The following is a 21,779-nucleotide window of genomic DNA, read 5'->3' as shown; positions in this document are numbered from 1 at the left end:
AAACCTCAAAAACTCCACCATCAATCCCAGCGGCCCTTCCGTTGTTGACTTGCAAATATTTTTATAACTATTGTAGATTCGGCATACAAGTTCTTGCACCTTCAATTCCGTAATTTGTGCCATATCTCCGAATACGACCATGTCTAAGACGTATTGAAATGCTGTGATAATAGAATCATTTCGTTGCTCTTCTTTTTCGAAGCAGCTTTTTATCATGTCCTCCCATGACCTATGGTAACAAGTCGAAATCCATCCATCCCAGGGTTAGGCTTTCGAGTACCACCTTCCTTTACGCGACAAACGACAACTGTCCTACATAGGCTACGGCTCAATGTACCGTACAGCGCACGTCTCCTCTTCAAAATCGGAAAGCGAGACTCTCCGAACTGTAGTGAGTGTGGCGTTGTAGAGGATGTAGAACACATCCTTCTCATGTGTAGAAATACGTCGATGCTCGAAGGGCAAGAGACTTGCCTCTCTCGTGTGGACTCCCGAGCCTTCGACATCACGAAACTGTTAGGTCCTCCATCGTCTGACAAGGCGCTAAGGGCACTTGAAGACTTTTTGCATGCAACCGGGCTTATGGACATCCTATGACACGGCGAATGTGTGATGTGTCCTGTGTGTGCCCCCGGCGATTCCGCCACTTTACTCTCACTTGCGCGCAGCTCTTGAACTTTTGACCTACATGTTGAACTCCATTATCATCTCTGTTCGTCTCTGGACATCATCCCTTTGTGTTTTCATCATCTGATCATCGGTTTGAACTTTCTGTATTAAGTGTACTGGGGTAGACAGTTTGACTTCGTCGAAACTCATATCCTCATTTTTTTTCTTTATTCACATCACATCACATCACATCACATCCATCCATCTCTTCGCCGAAAGTTCCTTGGTCTGTATTGTAGTGTGCTTCTACACTTAATTAAATCATATCGGTGCTCATTTTATTTATTAAAAAATTATTTAGTTATCAAGCTTAGAATGTTATTAATATCCACCTGCCGTGACAATTATGAAAATCAATTTACAAAAAGATGTGATGAGTAAGAAAAACGTGTGCTTTCAATGATTCTATGTACAAGATCGCCCTAGAGACCTCCCTTCCCTAACTTGACTTGCCGGAACGAGTTTATGGTTTTCAACTATACATTGTGTACGAAGACCATTGGGGAATTTCCCTACTCCCTGCGGGCGTAACCTTAACGAAAGTGTGTAAGAACTTTATGGCTAGCGGCTCCCCTCTCTCACTTCGAATCCACTAGTGGGTCCTGAATGAAAAAGACGTGTTTCTGTGGCTATCACGGGGAGACATCCCATGTCATCATCACTTCTTCATTTATTGTTGTCGTTGTTGTTGTTGCGCTGCGTGGTTAGGAAAATGTTTGCCTAAATTAATTACTGCTTTGACTTTGTTTCAGATGATCACTCAATTGATATTAATATTAATTAATATCAATGTATGTATCAATGTATATCTGATGTATCATCACATATTGAAACTCAACGAACATATCAATTGTGGTGGACCATCGGGCGATTTTCGTCCAATACTCTCTTGTACGCCATTCAAGAATTTTCATACAAAGAAAGGAAACATCAACAAGAGATTGTGCAAGTTCGTCGCAACAAAGTGCAAGTTGCTGCAGCAATACAAATACGGCTACAACATATCGTGTGCATCAATCAACGCTGGATTCAAGCGCCCAATAATAATACTAAACTATTTGATGTCTTTTAATTTCATTAATTAATATTAATAAAAATATTCTACTAGATGGGAATGTATTTTTTGAGGTGTGTGCTTTGATTTCCGCTATAGAAAGTTTTTACAATAATTTGCATTTCAGATCAGTTTGAAAGAGTTTGAAGTAATTATAATAAGTAAATATTCCTTTTGCAAACTTAACCAAAGCAGCACAGATCACACATAAACATAGATCCAAATCACAAAATGTACCTGAGGTTTTCATTAGCCATACCTATTCATAATGTCACAGCATATGAGATACTACAAGTGGAAAGGGCATAGTTGAATTTTAGAAGGTTTTAACTCATAATGAGACAAAACGCAGACTCCACACCAAAGATCATTTTCTTGTTTAAATTTTCAAAGTCAAATCTGTACACTGTTTCTTACAATTGTTTTTAAGATATAGATTACAAAGCTGTCTATATAGTCACAGATTGTATACAAGATATTTGTTTGCGCATTAATTGATAAAATTTATCAGATCTCATTCTGGAGCAGTAGAGACTATCACACATCAGTAAGTGTTTAATTAAAATTTGAACGGGTGCCGCAATTTACGAACTGTGTTGTAGAAAGTGTAATTTCACAATACGCAAGCTTTAGCAGGCTCACTTTGACACGCGAAGGTCGCGTCATTTGATAATAGATTCCTTTCAACATATACTGTCCAATAGGCGGTATGCAAAATAGCCAAACCAATCGGCACTGCCACCAACGGACCGCCATTATACGGAGAAAGCTTGTGTGCCATCCAAAGCCGCGTCCAAATCCAGTTCTCTTTGCTGCTCCTGCTGCTTCATTACTTTCGATTTGCTCCTCGCGTTGTACTTTCTGCGTTGATGGCAGCATGCCAAAACCTCACTTCCTCTGTTCTGGCGGCAATGAGAACTGGACGACAGATTTGTCATCGGTCCCGTCAGTGAGCGAGGTGGCGATACGGGACTACTATGACGGAAAATCAGGTTCATCCAGGCAGTTGCAGAAGTCATATAACTTCGCCGCAGAGTCATACGTGGATTGCAGTACCATCATGACGAATACCGCAGATATCAGGTAAGAACGCTCAATGACAACCGTGTGTACTGTGCAATAAGTGCAATATGTATTACGCGTTTGTGGAAGGACCGGCGGACGATACATGTGCGGTTAAGAGGGGTTAGTCGGAAGGGTAAATGTATGACGCCTGCTACTTCGGCACAGTATATGCATCAAAAGAGTGTAGAACAATAGCTGCAGGCCAGGTTTATGCGTGAATTTGTGGAATTAGATATTCCCAAGGACATTACAACCAACGTGATGCCAATGTAGATGAACTGTGACTAGCGATTTACCACTATGCGCGCAAGCATGCACCGCGCTTGATTAGCGTAATTTCAAAGATTAACAATCACGACGAAGTGCTCTCAGAAATCTGATATTGAGGTTGAACGAGTGCCATTCAAACTTGCTGAACCAAACAAAACTAATTTTCTAGGTCTGGCAAGGTATACGTTCGTGGCAAGTGCTACAGGAGCCAAAGCAAGAATGGTACACCTTATGTCACATGTCTTGTGCTGTGCCCAAGTACTGGGTTGGTGGCAGACTCATGGTGCCAGTGCCCTGCCGGTGTTGCTGGAGCATGCAGTCACGCCATGGCCCTACTTCGCACAGTGTCCCTCCTGAAAATGCATGGGTTTGACGAGTCTCCACCTGAACTAGCGTGCACAGAGCTCCCACAGCGTTGGCGCCGTCCAAGGCAAGCTGCCATGAGAGCAGCAAGTATTCAAGACATCGATTGGAGGAAGCCCCGAGAAGGAGGAAAGGAAACACCCACATGGTCTCGTCTCTTTGACCCACGAAGAGAGGACGACCGCGAGGAGAGCATGAACAGTGATGTCAAAAGCCTGGCTGAATGTCTTGTAAGGAAAGGCCACCAATTTGCTATTGTGCTCCAAGAGGGATCAAAGCTGCCATTCAGTGAAACAAAGTTTGGTGAAGCCCTGCAAGGTTCACCTGCCACGTATCAGCAGTCTCGCAAGCCTGCACAATTAGAAGTATGGCGGTCACAGAATATTGAAATAGTTACAGAAATGTGTGACCCAGATGTGCCCACAAGGATCAATCTGTTTGAAGATGCTGTCGCTGAGTATCGACTACCACCACTTCTCGACAAGTGCCAGGCAGATATCTTGAAGGTAATAGAGCTTTGGGAATACGTCTTAATATTCAAGCCACCAGGGGAGAAGCCCTTCTCACCGTATAAAGTACATTTTTTTAGTCTTGGTATTTATTGTGCCTGATTAGCCTGAAGTTTTCGGGAAATATTTTTTCTAAATTCGGGGGGTAAAAATCGGGTAAATAAACATGTGCACTAAATTCATGCGAATTCGGATGAAAAAAACTTCCAGTGCACTAAATTTGGGGAGAAATCGGGCTCTATTACAAACTAACTGTACTGGTTTGGTACAAACGGTGATGTAACTGCATTTGCTGCCAAACGAATAAGCTATTGCATTCCTACAGACATCCCAGTGAAGGCAATTTGCCGGGTAAAAATCGGGTTTCACCCTAAAGTGTCAACCTTCAATTCGGGGAAGAATCGGGTAAAACCTTAAAACTTCAGGCTCTACTGATTAGCAATCCACACATGATCATTGGTATATTTTTGGCTACGAAGCTAAGCTGGGAAACATATCACATAATGCTTGGTACGTTCTGTTTCATCCTTTGGTAACCATATCCATAAGCAACATAAGTACCGCTACTGAAAGTGGCATGCGATTGATTTTATCTTTTTGACTTTCAGGAAATTGTTCTCACAAGCGAGGACGCTAGAGCTCTTGAACAGAACACCCGTCAGCAAGCGAGCAGTAAACGATGGCTCTCTGCAAGGAAGTTGCGGCTTACTGCGTCACAATTTGGCAATGTTTTGCACCGCTCTCAGTGGACTGAGAAGGGACTGAACAACCTAACTGCTCAACGTGACCTGTCCAAGGTACGAGCTGTGGCATATGGAAGAAAACACGAGGATGTTGCCGCACAGTGCTATGAAGGTGTAATGAGACGACTTGGGCATGATGTCGCACTATCTACAGCAGGCATTGTGGTGGATCCAAGCTGCCCTTGGTTGGGTGCCTCACCAGATAGATTCGTGCATGACCCCACAGAGGCTAAACCTAATGGTGTGCTTGAGATCAAGTGCCCGTATACACTGAAGGACAGCGAGCCTTCTTTTGCCAAGAATAACATACCATATTTGACCCTTGACGACCAAGGACACCCAAAACTGAAGAGAAACCACAGCTACTATTATCAGGTGCTGGGGCAAATGGCACTGACTGGCTGTGAATGGGGAGACTTTGTTGTTTGGTCACAAAAGTGGCTGGCAGTTGAACGAATACACTTTGACTCAGAAGGCTGGATGTCTACAAAGGGGCCCCTTGATTCATTTTACTTCAGAATTTTGCTGCCCTACTTGGCATCACAAACCCAGAAAACACAACAGAGCGTCTCGGCCTAATGTGCAATGACTACAATGTGATATGATACATGATCAAATGACCTTTAGTACAAATATTTCCCTGTTTAGATATATATTTATACTGCATTCTTTTAGGACATATCTGTCCAATGTGATATTTTGTGCCAGCACTTATATTTAACATGCTGTGACCTCTGTGCTGTATTTTACATGTGACTGTGTACGTCCTTGGCCTCGTGCACAATGACAGTGGAATGATCAGAGTTGCACGTAACACTTTACTAGTAGTCAATTACTTTTTCCAGTAAATTTTAACGTAATCAATTAATTTTGTGAGCAAGTAATTTGCCAAGTAATCTGATTATAATTTTCGGTGATCAATTACTGCGTAACCGATTACTTTTTAACCTTCTGTCAACAATGGCAACACTTTTCAGCAAGCCAATCTATTCTTCTGTTCCACGATGAGTCCGACTGAAGCAATAACGCAGAGGTCACTGTGACGGCCATCTCTAGTCCACACGTGTTCCATGCACACCACAGTAATATGATAATCCCTTACAACCGCAACCTACTGGAGCAACAGTAAAATAGGTGACTATATTGATAAATTTTGCGGGCTGAACATAACAACAGTTACAAAACGAAGCAGATGTTTCGACGCCTATACGATCGTCCTCATCTGGGACAGTAGGCGATAAATTTAAAAGTAACGCGTTACATTTTTAATCGGTAACGTATTAAATTTTTTATGAAGTAATTTGTAACGGTAAATAATTACTTTTTGCATAGTAGTAACAGTAATTGTAATCAATTACTTTTTTTAGTAATGTGTGTGTACAACTCTGGGAATGATACATGATCAAGTGACCTTTAGTGCAAAAATTTGCCTTTTTAGATATATATGTATATTTATAGTGCAGTCTTTTAGGACATATCTGTCCAACGTGACATTTTGTACCTGTGTTGTTCTTAGATGTCCATGCTTGCTGGTAACAGTATCTCTCATAAAACTTTGTGGGAAAAGTTGATGCTGCTGCTTTGACAGCACTTTATGGTCCTGTTCGTAGTTAGATACCCTGTATATATTGTGCAATATTTTGGATGTTTTTTATTTGCTGGACATATCTGTCCAAGGTGATATTTTGTGCCGGTGTTGTTCTTAGATGTCCATGCTTACTGTTAACAGTATCTCTCATAAAAGCTTTGTGGGACAAGTTGATGCTGCTGCTTTGACAGCACTTTATGGTCCTGTTCATAGTTAGATACCCTGTATATGATATTGTGCAATATTTTAGATGTTTTTTATTTGCTGAGCATATCTGTCCAAGGTGATATTTTGTGTTTACTGTTTTTGAATGTGACTATCATTGCACGTCCTCACCCTCAAATGCAATGACTTTACGGAATGTGATATGACACAAGATTTACTCTAATCAACTACAAAAGCTTTATTCTCATGTACTGAACGACCCTTTCCCACATAAACGAGTTATCCTCCACAGCTTATCGCCTGCACTGCTCCAAGCCTCGTTAAGTTAAACACGGCTCCACACTGCGCATCCCGGAAATGCCATTCTAGCGACACTTGCAGAAGGTAATGAGAGAGAAGGTTTGGGAAACCACCATATACCCAGGTGAGGGGTCCCCAAAGCTTCTCTCTCATTACCTTCTGCAAGTGCCACTAGAGTGCCATTTCCAGGATGCGCAGTATGGAGCCGTGTTTGTTAACTCTGCCTGGAGCAGTGCATGCCAGCTCCATGCAAAGGTTGCCCCAGGTTTGTGACAATGTTGTTACAGAATAAAAAAGTACCATAAGTGGACAAAACAGTCCCCTGATCACAATGAAAATGCACAACAAGCACATTGAAAATAGTGTTTGTCCTTGCACAGCACACTCTAGTTGCTGTCGTCAACCAATGGACTTTGGAAGTTGGTTAGGATAACAGCAACAGTCCACATTTGATTTGCTACTGGCCCAAGGCTCAGTGGCACAACTCTATCAAAAATGTGAAATGACTTTACGCGCCGAATTCTACGTTCAATATGAATTCGTAATGACGCAATCTGTTTTGTTTCTTGTACTTGTGCCGCAGTGAACTCTTCATTACGAAGGAAAGGTGGAATATTCAAGTGCACTTTCTTTTTCTCCAGGAGATCAGCAATAGTAAAACCCTTGTCTGCCATGACAGAGTCCCCTTCTTCAAATGGCAGCTCAAGAAATCCACTCCTTATTACGCATTCTCTGTCAGACGTGCACCCAGTGAAAAGTTCTGACACGAAAGTTACCAGCCCATTTGGGGCTATTCCAACGAGTCCCTTGAATGTATTTGCACTCTTGTATGTCGAGTAGGTGCTAGATTGAAGAGCTAATGAGCTTGCAACTTCACACCTGACCTCTGTTGCGTCTAGGATGACCCTCGTGGTTGCATACTTTTCCTTGAATGCGGTGGGCATGGTGGTGTTCACTACAGAGCGAGGCTGCCATAGTGGCAACTTTAGTAGCTTCAAATACATAAAATTAAGCCACGATATGCAAATGCGAGATACTGTTGACTGCGAGACTCCAAAGCGGTCTGCCAAGTCTTGCTCAAAGAGACCCAAGCGGAGCCTTACAAGCACAAGGAACAACTCATTCTTTGTTGAAAGCTTCCGCATCCTGCCACATCCTGCCTGTGGTGGAGTGTTCCCTGGCTTTTTCTGTCGTGCAATGTTGGAGCCATTTTCCCCAGGGTCAAGATAGTCATGAAGAGCGTCAAAAATTTCTAGGTCTGGCAAGCCAGTGTAGAACTGAGTTCTTTCACCTGATATGCACAGAGAATGTACATCCATTGCTTTTGTGCAGTGGTCGTGTTCTTTTTCAAGCTGCATGAGTTGAAACTCAACCTTCTGCTTCTCTTGAAGTATCTCCTTCGCCCGTTCGTTTGCATGGCGCAGCTGACTTTTCAAAATTCGAACTTCTTCGTCTTTCTCCGCAAGTTGCCGCGTCAGTAACTGCACAATGGTACCTCTATTGCAGCTGCAGGTGTCACTTTGAGGTTCTTGCGTCTCCATGGGCTCGGGATCTTCCAAAGGTGACGAACTCACGTGACTGCATCCCTGAGCAGCAATGGCATCGGGATTTGACGCACTGCTACAGATGCCACTGTTGTTGTTATCTTCACTTGTTGCAACTGGTGCTGGCACACAGTTACCACTGCTGTCGCCAACCTCACATGTTGCTACCGCTGCTGGCACAGACAGAGCTTCCACGGCACAGCACGGCACTGCGGTTTCTTTCAGGCGGCGGTATCCATTTGCCACATTTGAGAGAAAGTCTGACGACAAAAAGTGCTTGGAGCAGACAAATGTTGTCTTCTTGATTTCCAATGGCACATTCTCGTTGCGTAGATTCACAGCCTTTATCCACAATGCCCTCCGATTTTCATCGTTCGGGAACCGGTAAAACGAAACCTGAGGAGCAAACAAACGAAATCGCATCAACCTGCGACACAGCTTGCATTTTGAGACTCACCTTATTTCCCGCCGCATCTCGATAACCTAGCTGTCTGCACCCAGACACGCAACACTGCGAAGGCATTTCTTAATAAGAAATAAGAGTATCACGCCGTACCAACAATCCGGGCGTCCGGATCATACGTACAATGGCGGACTGAGAGAACTTCGCGAAATCGACGACAGGTGGCGTTTCCATTTTGCATATGGTCTATTGTTTGAGAAATATACACACTGTGCAATTTAATTCATAAAATAAGATTTCGCCAAAAGATTAATGATCCTCTTTTGTAAGCAAAGATTGATGTAACATGCCTCTAAATTTCAACTAGCGATCCTTCCTTCTACAATTCTTTCCTTCGGATGGCAACGTTGTACAGAGTGCCGTCGTGTAAAATCTCTGATTGTCAGCGCTGATTCCATACGAGGATCCTTGTACACAGTGTGGAATATTCGATTCCATAGCAGTCGTTGTGTTCAATCTAAATATACTAAATATAAGCTGTTTTCGTTGCGATGCATAGAATTCATTACATTGATGACAAATATTACATTTATGATTTCAGTTACACACTTGTTTATTTCGATAAATTACAATTGTCCTATTCCGAAGTCTGAAGTTTTCGTTTGTTGCCTTGATTGATGAAATTAGAAGATATCAAATAGTTTAGTCTTATTATTGGGCGCTTGAATCCAGCGCTGATTGATGTAGGCGATATGTTGTAGCCGTATTTGTACTGCTGCAGCAACTTGCACTTTGTTGCGACGAACTTGCACAATCTCTTGTTGATGTTTCCTTTCTTTGTATTGTTAGGTTCAACTCTTTAATAGGAGGATACAATATGCAAGAGACGGGCGAGTCGCCCGTGATACAGGAGTTCGCTCTGCCCAAGCAGTTTCGACTGAGGAAAACTGCGTCAGCGCGTCAGACGTAACGCGAGCTTGCCTTTGCTTCTCAGCCTTTAGGTACGTTGCACCCTCACGTGGAGAGCTTCGGATACAATTGCACGTACACGTCCGGAGAGCACAGGGAACATCCAAAATGTATGAAGATTCTTGAATGGCGTACAAGAGAGTATTAGACGAAAATCGCCCGATGGTCTACCACAACTGGTATGTTCGTTGAGCTTCAATACGTGATGATACTTGTACGACAATATTGAACTTCTGCTCATTCGACATCATTGCAAGGACTGATAGAAGAAAATAATTCTGTAGACGCTGTAGTGGAACATATCACGTGATAATATTTTTTATGTACTTTCCATTTCAACTGTTAGGTGTAATTTCAACAAATCCGTAATGAATCGCGCGATATACACTGCTTGTATATGATAATTTGATCTGATTGCTTGCTTGATTAATGCAATGCCCATTGCAATGATTACAATTACATCTGGTCTAGTGTATATTAATTCGTCCTTAGCAAACCTCAAAAACTCCACCATCAATCCCAGCGGCCCTTCCGTTGTTGACTTGCAAATATTTTTAACTATTGTAGATTCGGCATACAAGTTCTTGCACCTTCCATTCCGTAATTTGTACCATATCTCCGAATACGACCATGTCTAAGACGTATTGAAATGCTGTGATAATAGAATCATTTCGTTGCTCTTCTTTTTCGAAGCAGCTTTTTATCATGTCCTCCCATGACCAATGCGGTGACAAGTCCAAATCCATCCATGTCTTCGCTGAAACTTCCTTGTTCTGTATTGTAGTGTGCTTCTACACTTAATTAAATAATATCTGTGCTCATTTTATTTATTAAAAAATATTATGTTATCAAGTTTAGAATGTTATTAATATCCATCTGCCGTGAGAATTTTGAAAATCGATTTACAAAAAGGTGTGATGAGTAAGAAAAACGTGTGCTTTCAATGATTCTACGTACAAGACCGCGCTAGAGACCTCCCTTCCCTAACTTGACTTGCAGGAGCTAGTTTATGGTTTTCAACTATACATTGTGTACGAAGACCATTGGGGAATTTCCCTACTCCCTGCGGGCGTAACCTTAACGAAAGTGTATGGGAACCTTATGGCTAGCGGCTCCCCTCACTCACTTCGAATCCACTAGTGGGTCCTGAATGAAAAAGACGTGTTTCCGTGATGTATTTGCGCTGCGTGGTTAGGAAAATGTTTGCATAAATTAATTACACCTTTGACTTTGTTTTAGATGATCACTCGATTGATATTAATAAAAATATTCTACTAGATGGGAATGTATTTTTTTAGCTGTGTGCTTTGATTTCCGCTATAGAAAAGCTTTTACAATAATTTGCATTTCAGATGAGTTGTTTACCAGCGGCATGGCCGAGTGGGCTAAGGCGTCCGCTCATTGGTGGTAACTAAGGTCGTGCTGAAGACTGGGAGGTGGTGGGTTCGAATCCTACCGCCGGCTGTGCTGTCTGAGGTTTTCCCTGGGTTTTCCGAAGGCTTTCCAGACGAATGTCGGCACAGTTCGCCCTGAAGTCGGCCCAGGGCGCATACTGATCCCCCTGTCCCCCACTCCTTCCTGCTGTCCTCTCTCCATCCGTCCACATCTGTACGCCGCTCATAGCCACTGTTGCTTCGCGGCGCTAACACCCAATCAAAAAGAAAAGATGAGTTGTTTGTTTGCGGCTTCTGCTTGTAGAAATTACCGTTGCAAAGTTATCATAAAAAATGATGTAATTAAATTAGCTTCTGTTTTCGCATTAGTATTGTTTCTATCACTGAATAAACTTGACTTTCTCTGTTTGCTTCAGATGTTCACTCGGTTGATATTTTGTGAGTTGAGAATAATGTATGCATGATAGTTGTGTCTGATTTGAAATATATTAAATGCAACGTTTCTCGTTTTGATTGAGTATTGTTTCCGCAGATGATAATTCTCGTTTGCTTAGATAACGCTTGTCTAAAACCAGTTTGCACTGATATTGACGTCTATTCCTAGATTTTTTGCTTGCTACGGTTTGTTTTTGATAGAATCCCTATGGTGTTATTGAGAATTGAATAATGCTAACATCTATTTGCGATAGTTGATCGATAAAAAATTTCGCCTCTGCGCACCAGTCCTGAGAATATTTCCCTTTGGAGGAAAGAATGTGAAAGAGAGAGAGAGACAGAGTTCCCCACCCCATAGATTGACAAAGGACGTTCGGTTTCTTCGCTTTGGGCTGAGTATTGCGTACCAGGCAAAAATGTAACCTTGAAAACTGTTTCAGTACTATACTACATACTCAAGTAACGCTTACTACTAAGTGAGACTAAAAGTAACTCTTTATTTTCCGCAATTTGTGAAATTCACTGTCAAACAAATAGAAAGGAAGTGAAGACAAAAACGGATACTCGTTCGAATACTCTTGTGTTTTCCGCGATACTTCCTCGGTGCGCATGCTGGGCCGAGCTCGGGCCGACAAAATACGCTAGCACCGCGGACCGGGCCGGGACCGGGCCGTTAAAATACGCCATCACCGCGGGCCGGGCAGGGCCCGGGCCGACAAATATGTTTCCGAGAGTCAGGCCCGGCCGGGCCACGCAGCTAATTCCACACAATGGAGATGCATTAGTTCATATCATCATGCGCTTGCGTCATTCCTGTGCATATTTTGCAAAGATAAGCAAGGGATACTGCATTAGGCATATGATTTGACCCTCTAGAACATTCTGAAAGCCACTTTACATTGCTCCTCACTCCTCACGTATTTCACAAGCACTTGGCAAAGCTTGGTGAGAGGGGTATGGTCTGGGAGAAGGAGTTTGTCGACAGCATCCTCTACCTCCGCAAAATCTCGACAGTGTAACGATAACGCCCATGCCCGAGCACGTTCTCTATTTAATTTGGTCTGGTGCGGTTATGGTGTTAAACCGCCATCACTTGTATGTTTGTCTTCTCTCCTTATAAATTTACTGAGAGATTTGTTTGCGAATCGCCAGAAACGCGTACGTCGCGGCTGGAAATACTATGCCGGGATCTACTCGCCGGGTCACCGGGCCGGGCCGGCCGGGCTCTATTTGCTTAGACTTCGGGCCGGGCCGGACTCTAGTCACTGGGTCACTGGTACGGGCCGGGCCGGGCCGCATAAAAATATGAAGGTCCGGGCCCGGGTCGGGCCATTTTTTGATGCGCCCGGGCCGGGTTGGGCCCGGAAAAGTCGGCCCGTGCAGGGCTCTAAGAGAGAGTTCCCCACCCCATAGATTGACAAAGGACGTTCGGTTTCATCGCTTTGGGCTGTATAGAGGGAGAGAGAGAGAGAGAGAGTGACCCCCCCCAGGCTCAAGTAGCAAACATTGGCTGTACTGTGTAAAGCTTGGCTGTACTGTGTGTGTTGGATACCTCTGTCAAGGTAATGTTTATAGTGCCAGAGTAGGACGAAACTTGTATATTGTTCGACTAGATTAGGTCGCAAGGATGATTTTATGATAGTCAAAAGATAGATTACTTCTATTTCAATTTATTAAATTTGTAATGTTTCTTGTTTGTTTCGATTCCTGCATGTGTCTGTTGTTTACATGTTGGCAGATGCGCCGTTTAGAGTGTTTCTCTGTATTCAGTGTTAAGTCCGTGCATATTTATCGTTTATCGTTTTGATAGATTGTTTTTAAATTATTTTTCTTTTGTGTACCTCTTGTTTACGTGTTCGATGGTGCATTGGTTTGGCTCTCTATTAGCCGTTGATCGTGTTTCTCATTATTTCCTTGCATGTATCTATTGTTTACGTGTGGATGATGCGCCGTTCAAAGTGTTTCTCTGCTATTCAGCGTTAGCTCTGTGCTAGTCGCTGTATTAAAATCGTCATGTTTCTCGTTTTGATAGATCGTTTTTCAATTATTTTCCTGTACGTGTCTCCTGTTTGGATGATGCATGGGTTTGGCTCTCTATTAGCTGTTGATCGTGTTCAGTGTTGCTCGTTGCATGTGTGCTATTCACGTCATAAGAAATTGATTAATTGTGTCGTGTTGGAATATTCAACTTAGCTTCCCATATTCTTTATTATATGTATTGCGTTTCCTCTGCTTCCTTTTTTTTAGTTTTTCTCCCGATTTAGCTTCCCGTATTCTTTATTATGTGTATTGTGTTTCTTCCGTTTCATGTTTCTGGTTGGGTTTTTCTTCTTCACAGAGAGTCACAACATAATTCCTGCCACTATTGGCTTTAAAATATTTAATCTTGTACTTTTGTGTATGGCTATCCTTTGTATAACTATACTTGCATGTAAAACATCCACCGCGCAGCTGTTGTAGCAGAAAAAATTACGAATGAAGTCGGCCCCGGTGTGACAGCACCAATGCTTGGTTGGGTTGCCGGTTTGCATGTTCCTACTTGTATGCAAACCCACCACCGCGTAACTGTTGTAGCGGAAAAATTACGAATGAATTCGGTCCAGGTGCTGTCAGTGTGCATGCCCCTACTTGCGTGTAAACCGCCTATCGCACCGTCTGAAAAAATTATGAAAGAAGTCAGCCCAGGCAGAAAAATTGCCAAAGAAGTCGGCCCAGGTGTGACGGTATCATCGCCTGGCTGGGATGCCAGTGTGCATGTCCCTACTTGTATGTAAACCATTCACGCACCGCCTGAAAAATTGCAAGCGAAGTCGGCCCAGGCAGAAAAATTGTCAAAGAAGTCGGCCCAGGTGAAAAAAATACAGAACGATAAGGGTACGTGCAGCCCTCCGGCTCGCTGGTATACACTCGGACAGCTCCTCACCCGCGTGTACCTACTTGCATGTAAACCATTCACGCACCACCTGAAAAAATTGCGAACGAAGTCGGCCCAGGGTTAAAAATGTGAATGAAGTCGGCCCAGGTGTTGTCAGGATGCATGCCCCTATTTACATGTAAACCACTCACGCACCACCTGAAAAAATTGCGAACGAAGTCGGCCCTTGCAGAAAAATCGCCAGAGAAGTCGGCCCAGGGTGAAAAATACACAACGATAATGACACGCTCAGCCCTTCGGACCGCTGGTAAGCTCTCGTACAGCCTCTCACCCGCGCACCACCCACCGCGCGCTGAAAAAAAATCCTGAGAGAAGTCGGCCCAGGTTGAAGAATGCCCGGCGGTAAACGAAGGCCCTCCGCCAACCCTACCGATCACTTCATAAGAATCTGATTAATTGTGCCATATTGGAATATTAGCTATTGTGCTTGATGTTACGTACATCTATCAGGACTTTGTAATTAAAACTCCTGTCCTCTATGGTGCTCACATATAATAATGTTAGACTTTTTATAATAAAATTTGTAATTTTTACTGTAATCGAATTGATTAAAAATATATTTTGATCAAATGTGCTATCCCATTTTAGTTCCGATTAATTGAAAACTTGTGTGATTACCGTTAATAAAAATATTGTGTATGATGTGTGATACCCCTTCAATGCTATAGCATCATACCTGTAATAAGTATAACCTTTGGTACATGCATCGTATTGTGTTTCTTCTGCATCAGGTTTTTGGCTTGGTTTTTCTCTTTCACACAGAGTCACAACATAATTTCCGACACTAATCAGTTTAATAAATATATATGCACTTGTACTTTTGTGTGTGGCTATTTTTTGCATGTCTATACTTGCATGTAAACCGCCCACCACGCAGTTGTTGTAGCGGGTAAAAATACGAATGAAATCGGCCCAGATAGAAAAATGGCGAAAGAATTTGGCCCATGCTGAAAAATGTGCGAGGGTAAGCGTGCACGGAGCCCTCCGGTCACGCGCCGCCCACCGGTAAGCGCCTCCACCCGGGCGCCGCCCGCCGGGCGCGGGAAGAAATACGCGAGTGAAGTCGGCCCAGGGGTCAATAAACGCGCCTACCAGTGGGCCCGCTTTTTCTACGACCAGACCAAATACTACTTGCACCCCAAATGGGCAACAGAACTTCACTTCTTCTTTCCCCCTTTCCAGCTCCATCTTCCTCTCCCCAACGAAGTCATCGCAATTCCCATAGTCACGGCACAAGCACCTTTTTTCCTGGCTGTGCAAAATAGTGCAATAGCCATGCAAAACAAGATGGATTTCCACTTCGCCTCGGCCTCGGTGGCTTAGTCGGTAGCGTGTTCGCCTTCTGATCCCGAGATCGCGGGTTCGAACCCGGCCGAGGACGCCAGCAACTTGGTGGCAGGGTATAAGTTGCTTAGACACGCCGTCTTCCGCGAGGGACGTTAAATACGGGGTGCCGTGTGATGAGCCTTCATCGCACGTTAAAGAACCCTCAGGTGGGCAAAAGCAATCCACAGACCGACCGCTGTGGCGTCGCTCATGATCTCAGTTGTCTCGCGACGTAAACACCCCATTATTATTCACTTGAAAAAGCCTCATTGAGGCTTGTGCAGTAACGAGACGTTTAGTCATGTGACTCGGGAAAACATATTGCCGCACCGGAGTTACAGTAGGAGGGCATGTCGTGAGTTGTTCCGGTATTCGTGATATTGGAAAAACACATGCTGTTACCTCATTCGGCCCGCATGTCACGCTTCCACATGTTTTCCCGAGTCACGTGGCTCAAAGGCTGCGCGTGACGTCACGTGCACGAGCCTCATTGAAAGAAGCCTTCATACATCATATGTAGGTTCCAAGAACTTGTTTACATTGTACTCTCTCTTTCTCTTAATGCGGTGGCGGGTGCGACCTTGTATAGAGGCAGAAGCGCCAACTAAAACCATGCAACATCACTGTCATCGCCGCACACACGTGAGCGCAGCACGTTCTGAAGAATTAAAAACAGACAGGGAAGCGAACCATCTTGAGAAATATGTAAGAGCGAGTACATGTACACTATTTTGTAAGTGACTCATCGTCTAGGTGCAATGCATGGCTGCGCCGCCGCAACCAACTAGGGCGCGCTTTCCTGTTCCTCCAGCAATCGTGTTCGCACGAGTAGGATATTTTGTATGATGACCATGTAGGGGTTTGACTGCATCGCACCGACGCAAGCGCTTGCTGAACTTATCCTGGACGAAAAATGCGCTTTGAATGAATGAAAATGCGCTTTTCGTTCAGGATAAGTTCAGCAAGCGCATTTTCAGACATAATTAAATAGCATAAACAAGTAAACGTAGGTTGGTAAAAGTTCGTCTCTTCTGTCTGCAGGAGTGGTGGGTCTCCCGATGGGGTATGTGCGTCCCGGGCCGACTTCACAAGGAAGCGTGTGGACATTTTGCTTTACAGCGCCTGAGGAAAACCCAAGAAAAACGTTGCCCAGATTGCAACCCGGTTCACACCTCCCCACTGGGGAGGGGGGGGGGGGGCGAGTACCCCATACCTGTCACGGGCTGACCCACGCAAATCGCGCAAATTCGAGGAGAAAATTTATGTTATGAGGCAGAATCATCGCCATGATCATCACTGCACCTTAGCGCGAGTTGCAACCATCCGCTTTCATTCTTCCTGCCCTCATTAAACGGCTTGCATTCACAGCTCTTCTCTCGGCCTTTTCGCTATCCCACAATATATGTATATATTGGTGTGTGTGGGGGGGGGGGGGGGGATGTGGCGATCGCGGAAGTTCTTGCAGTCGCCGGCGTCCATCTAAGCAGCATACTTGAATAGTTTTGAAATTATGAGCTTTTCAAGCTACTTCAAATCTCGTGACGCGGCCTCACCTGTCACGATACCCCATATGTAAACGCATTATTAGAAATTCAAACCATATTCTCATCTCTTACCTCGCTATATGCACAAGTATGCGTATGTGGGCGTACCCAGGATCAACGGGATGGGCTGGGGTGTTGGGTGGGGGGAGTGGGGTTTCGTATAGAGCCCCCATACCTTGGCGGTCTGGCTACGCCACTGGCCGCGGGAGCTTTTTCTTATTTCAAAACTGTTTGTAAAGCGGCTCATATGTACAAGAGTAATGCAAGAGAATGAGGCGCGCATACTATGTACATTTTAAAATAATAAGTATTGCACATGAACATTGTGTGGCACCTCTCATAATGTTGCATAATACGGGAGCTCGTAATAAACGGACACAAAAGATCGCATGGCGGTCCGCTGACATTTCGAGAAGATGCAGTCTTCGAGAAACTTCTAATATTAAAATCGCCATGATAATCTAACAAATAAACAACAACTTTATTTCAGGATAATGAACAAACAAATAAGTGCTATTGTTTGTTGCTGATTTGTTATGATCATCGTTATTTTTGTAATTCCAGATGACATCTTGATTGACTAATTTAAAAAAGAAAAAAATGGAGATGACATCTTCTTCACAGTATTTATGGGAGTAGTTACGGTATTTAAATACTGTATTTATATCTTGTATTTAAATACTCATGTTCAAAAGCATTTATGAAGAGTATTTAAACACCTCTTTCAACAAAGTATTTTCTATTTATATTTAAATACTCAAAAAACGTATTTATGCCCATCCCTGGCTAGTGATGCCAACTTTTCGCAAAAGCGCAATCAAGCTCACTGGTTCGCGCAGTTGGCGAACTTTTGAATTTCTAGACGGAATCGCAAAGGTCCGCAAACTCGACGCTTCTAATCAAAAGTTGGAAATACTGTTATTAATGGCGGATTCGTGTGATCATTTCCTGGCAACTTTTTTTGCCAGATCCTGAGCAGTCATGTCCGCTTAATTGTCAAAGCGAAGCAATCTAGAATGTTCGGGTGGCGCTTTCCGAGCGCAGGGAATTTGCCAACTAGCACTTTTTTTCGCCCGGCCTCTTTACGACCGAGCAGAGGTTTGCCCAGCTATATCCGGTGTCGTCACTTCCGCACTGTAACGGTGGCGAGTGCCCTCATTGGCCCGCACATAGTATCTCACGTGGTTTAGCAGAAGCCGAGACCCGAAGACGTGCGACCGCACTGCCCTAGGTGATCCAAGCGGCTAATACCGCTAGATTCCTGACACTCATGTTCGGGTGGCAACGATCACGTGATCCAGCGCGGCCAATTTTCGAGCGCTTTCCGAGCGCTAGGCCGTGTTGCCACGAAATGACCACCCGAATTCGCCATAAACGATAGCATTTCTTTAACGTACTTTTGGGGCTTCGGTGGCTCAGTCGGTAGTGTGTCCGTCTGTGATCCTAAGACCGCGAGTTCGAACCAGGCCGAGGACGGTGGCAACTTGGTGGAAGGGTGCATGTTGGGGCAAAAGTTTACGGAACAGGCGAGCGACGTACCTTTTCTTCGGTGTGACACCCTATAGCGTCTGCTGGAAGCGGCTGAGTTCACTGTTTCGGAGGGTTGGAAGGGTCGGAAGGGTGCGCTGTTATAGCGACACACAGTGGTAATTCCGGTGTCGCTTGGGTGTGCCTGGGAAGTGGAAGCTACCGCTGTGTGTCGCTAACAGCGTACCCTTCCGCCCCTCTGAAACAGTGAACTCACTCGCTTCTGGTGGCCGCTAGGGTGTCACACCGACGAAGAAATACGCCGCTCGCGTATTCCGTAAACATTTGTCCCAACCTGTACAAGTTTCTCAGACATGCCGTCTTCCGCGAGGGACGTTAAATGTCGATGAACGTAGGAGGAGCAGGCAAGCTAGCTGGAGTTGACTTGATGTTAACATTGCCTTGAGTTTGAGGGGCAACGCAGGACGAACACAGGACGAGACGAGCACATAGACTCACGAACCAGCAATGAAGCTTTAATACATAAAGTGCAAGAGAGGCAGGGTAAAAAGAAGGTGTACACTTCGGCGTCTCGGCGTAAGGAAACTGTTACAAGCAACAAGGAACGTTTGTAGTGCCCAACGTGCTGAGATTCACCGGCTGATCACAAGGATGTGGACCTTGTCCTACGGGAGTGACTTTATGTGCTCCGTGACTTTTAAAACTCGGAACTCGTATGTCACTATATAAACACTTTCGCCATAATTGGTATATGTCTTACAGACGTCTTATCGCTCCCCTCTAATGGTTCGTGCATCCTGTCAGGAACCACCCTAAAAAACGACACCCTTGCTTTTGAACACTCATGGTGTTTCCTTTCAACCTAGTACTGAAAAGATCTTGAACCGTGGGCCGAAATTTGCTCATAGTGTTCGCCCCACACGTGCTGCTTTAGCGTCCTCCATCCATAAGACTGTCTCCTAGGCCCCGTCTACCAGTGACACCCGAGTCTCCTTGATACAACAATGTTTGCAAAAGGTACACCTCGCCCTCAATCTTCCCTCGTTGCCTCTCCTAAAACCTACCACCTGGCAACTGAACATCAAGCGGGATTTAGCAAAAAACTTCGCCGTCCTTCTCGAGACCGACAAATCCTCCAAGTTCTTTATCTTACCCCAGTCAAACTCGGCAGACCTCGGCCCTCTGCGATGTTTGCGAAGTGGTTGCGGACACATCGCACCTCCTGCTGACCTGCCCCAAGTATACCAACCACCGGGCTACCCTTTTCCGTTGCCTCGAACGTTTCGGGCACAACCAGCTCACGCTGGCCGCACTTCTTGGCCCTGTGCCTCAGCACCAACAGTGGGCCGTCACAACTGCTGTACTGCACTTTTTGAAGTGCACTGGCCTGGCCTCTAAGCTCTGAGCTGCGCGCTCCCAGGAGTCTCACTTTCGTTTTCTTTCTCCTTTTTTTTCCTTTTTTTTTCCACACTCCCCGTATTTAACGAGGGTGTTGTATTTTACATTCAAAGTTTTCACTCAAGAAGCACTTCGTATAGGCATACAACAAGCCCAACACATCTTTAACCGAAGCCAAACACACCTTTATAGGATAACGAGCATAGTTTAACAACAATGTTTAGTTAAGGTGCATCAGATGTCCGACAGCATCTATGAGATGAGCCTTCGTTCGCTGATGTCTGCAAGTCGTTTCCCTCCTCGCCGCGCTGTCGAAAACGAAATTTCTCACTCACTGATTGGTGTCTACAAGCAAATACAACTAGAGATGCAAAATTTCCGGAAATGCGCTCAAAGCTCCTTCGGCATTTCTGTACACCATTGGACTTCGATCGTTATTGTGAAGGGGCTCATTATTTTATTCCCCACATCCCCACCAGCAATGGGGTAGAGTATCGCCTTTGGCGATGAACCTCCCCACTATCCATCTCAATATAAAGTTGTTGTTTCCGGAAATTTTGGATCGCTCGAAAAAAATCGGTTATTCTTTTCTTTTTATTTATTTATTATTTCTTAATTTTATTTATTTACTTATTTCTGGAATAGCAAGCCGACGTCTCGTTTGGCTGACCTTTCCCCCGTTTTTTCCCCCCTTTTCGTCTAATAAATATACCCCTCCGTCCACTCCGACATTATGTGAACGCGATGGTGATCGCTTGGAGCAGCCAGACGGAGCTCTAAGTTGGTGGTTGTTGGCGGATTAGAGGCACCTAAGGCACTGTTGGCGGGTTGGAACGCATCGAAGACACGGAAATTTACATTTTTTAAGTTTTTCGCCTGGAAATTTTGGGCAATTTTCCAACAGACAAGGAACAAAACCGAAAAGAAAACAGTTTTTTTTTTTTTCGAAATTTTCGGGTTTTTTTTTTTTCGGGGCTTCGCATCTCTAAATACAACTGAAGGCGAACAGCTTGGTCACATTGGTGGGGGCTCGACTTGACAGTCGAAAGGAAGAATTCAAGTTGCGAGTTGAAGTATTTAGGAGGGGGTAACCACAACTTCCAGACTAATGCAGCGCTATTCTCCCGCGGTCTCAGAAAAACCTTTGCCGAATTGTGCGAAAAGTCAACCAGAGGTTGGAACCACTGGTAAAACAAGTGACATTTTGATTTGAAGTACCAGCGATTTATCCACGTCCGCAATCAAGGGGGGGGGTTGCAAAACATGAGGGGGCCTCACTATTACAGTTACGCTGTAATATCTCTAGGTGTCATTGTCGGCATGTGTCTAAGGTTGAAATGGCTCAAGCCCTTCTGCAGGGGGTTCCCAGGAACGACAGGCAGGGGGGGGGGGGTGTTACCAAGGATTTGCGAGTGTTAGGCGGTGTAGGGGAGTGTGGATAAATCATTTGGAAGTACTGAGTCGGAAAATACTGAAAGTATTACATTGTTTGCAATGTCATTCACATGGCTTCGTGAAAAGGACAACACGAGGCACAGGCGCCGCGAACCTGGCTCTGACGCAGGACCACATCACTTCGTCCTTCTAGACGCCCTGCTTTTCTCGCCAAACTTCATT

The 21,779-nt window shown here is 44.4% G+C and overlaps 2 protein-coding genes across 2 annotated transcripts in view; one reads left to right on the top strand and one right to left on the bottom strand.

The window, feature by feature from the left end:
- The window catches only part of LOC135385311 (glycerophosphocholine cholinephosphodiesterase ENPP6-like), a 53,109-nt gene that overhangs the window by 19,852 nt on the left and 11,478 nt on the right, over positions 1 to 21,779 (bottom strand). The gene's annotated exons all lie outside the window — the stretch shown is intronic.
- Positions 2,705 to 5,428, top strand: LOC135383381 (uncharacterized). Its single transcript, XM_064612858.1, has 3 exons — positions 2,705 to 2,806; positions 3,228 to 3,927; positions 4,539 to 5,428. Exons 1-3 carry the CDS (start codon positions 2,784 to 2,786, stop codon positions 5,250 to 5,252), a joined length of 1,437 nt encoding a protein of 478 aa, XP_064468928.1. The 5' UTR covers positions 2,705 to 2,783; the 3' UTR covers positions 5,253 to 5,428.

The sequence above is a fragment of the Ornithodoros turicata genome, chromosome 2 (genome assembly GCF_037126465.1).
Source record: "Ornithodoros turicata isolate Travis chromosome 2, ASM3712646v1, whole genome shotgun sequence".
Classification (NCBI taxonomy): Eukaryota; Metazoa; Arthropoda; class Arachnida; order Ixodida; family Argasidae; genus Ornithodoros; species Ornithodoros turicata.
This window is presented reverse-complemented; position numbering and strand designations above follow the sequence as displayed.

Bases quoted from the DNA above. Each gene is read 5' to 3' on its own strand.
- LOC135383381 (XM_064612858.1), top strand. From the start codon at position 2,784: ATGACGAATACCGCAGATATCAG. The intron at 2,807-3,227 runs GTAAGAACGCTC...CTAATTTTCTAG, and splicing joins ACGAATACCGCAGATATCAG to GTCTGGCAAGGTATACGTTC. The intron at 3,928-4,538 runs GTAATAGAGCTT...TTTGACTTTCAG, and splicing joins GCCAGGCAGATATCTTGAAG to GAAATTGTTCTCACAAGCGA.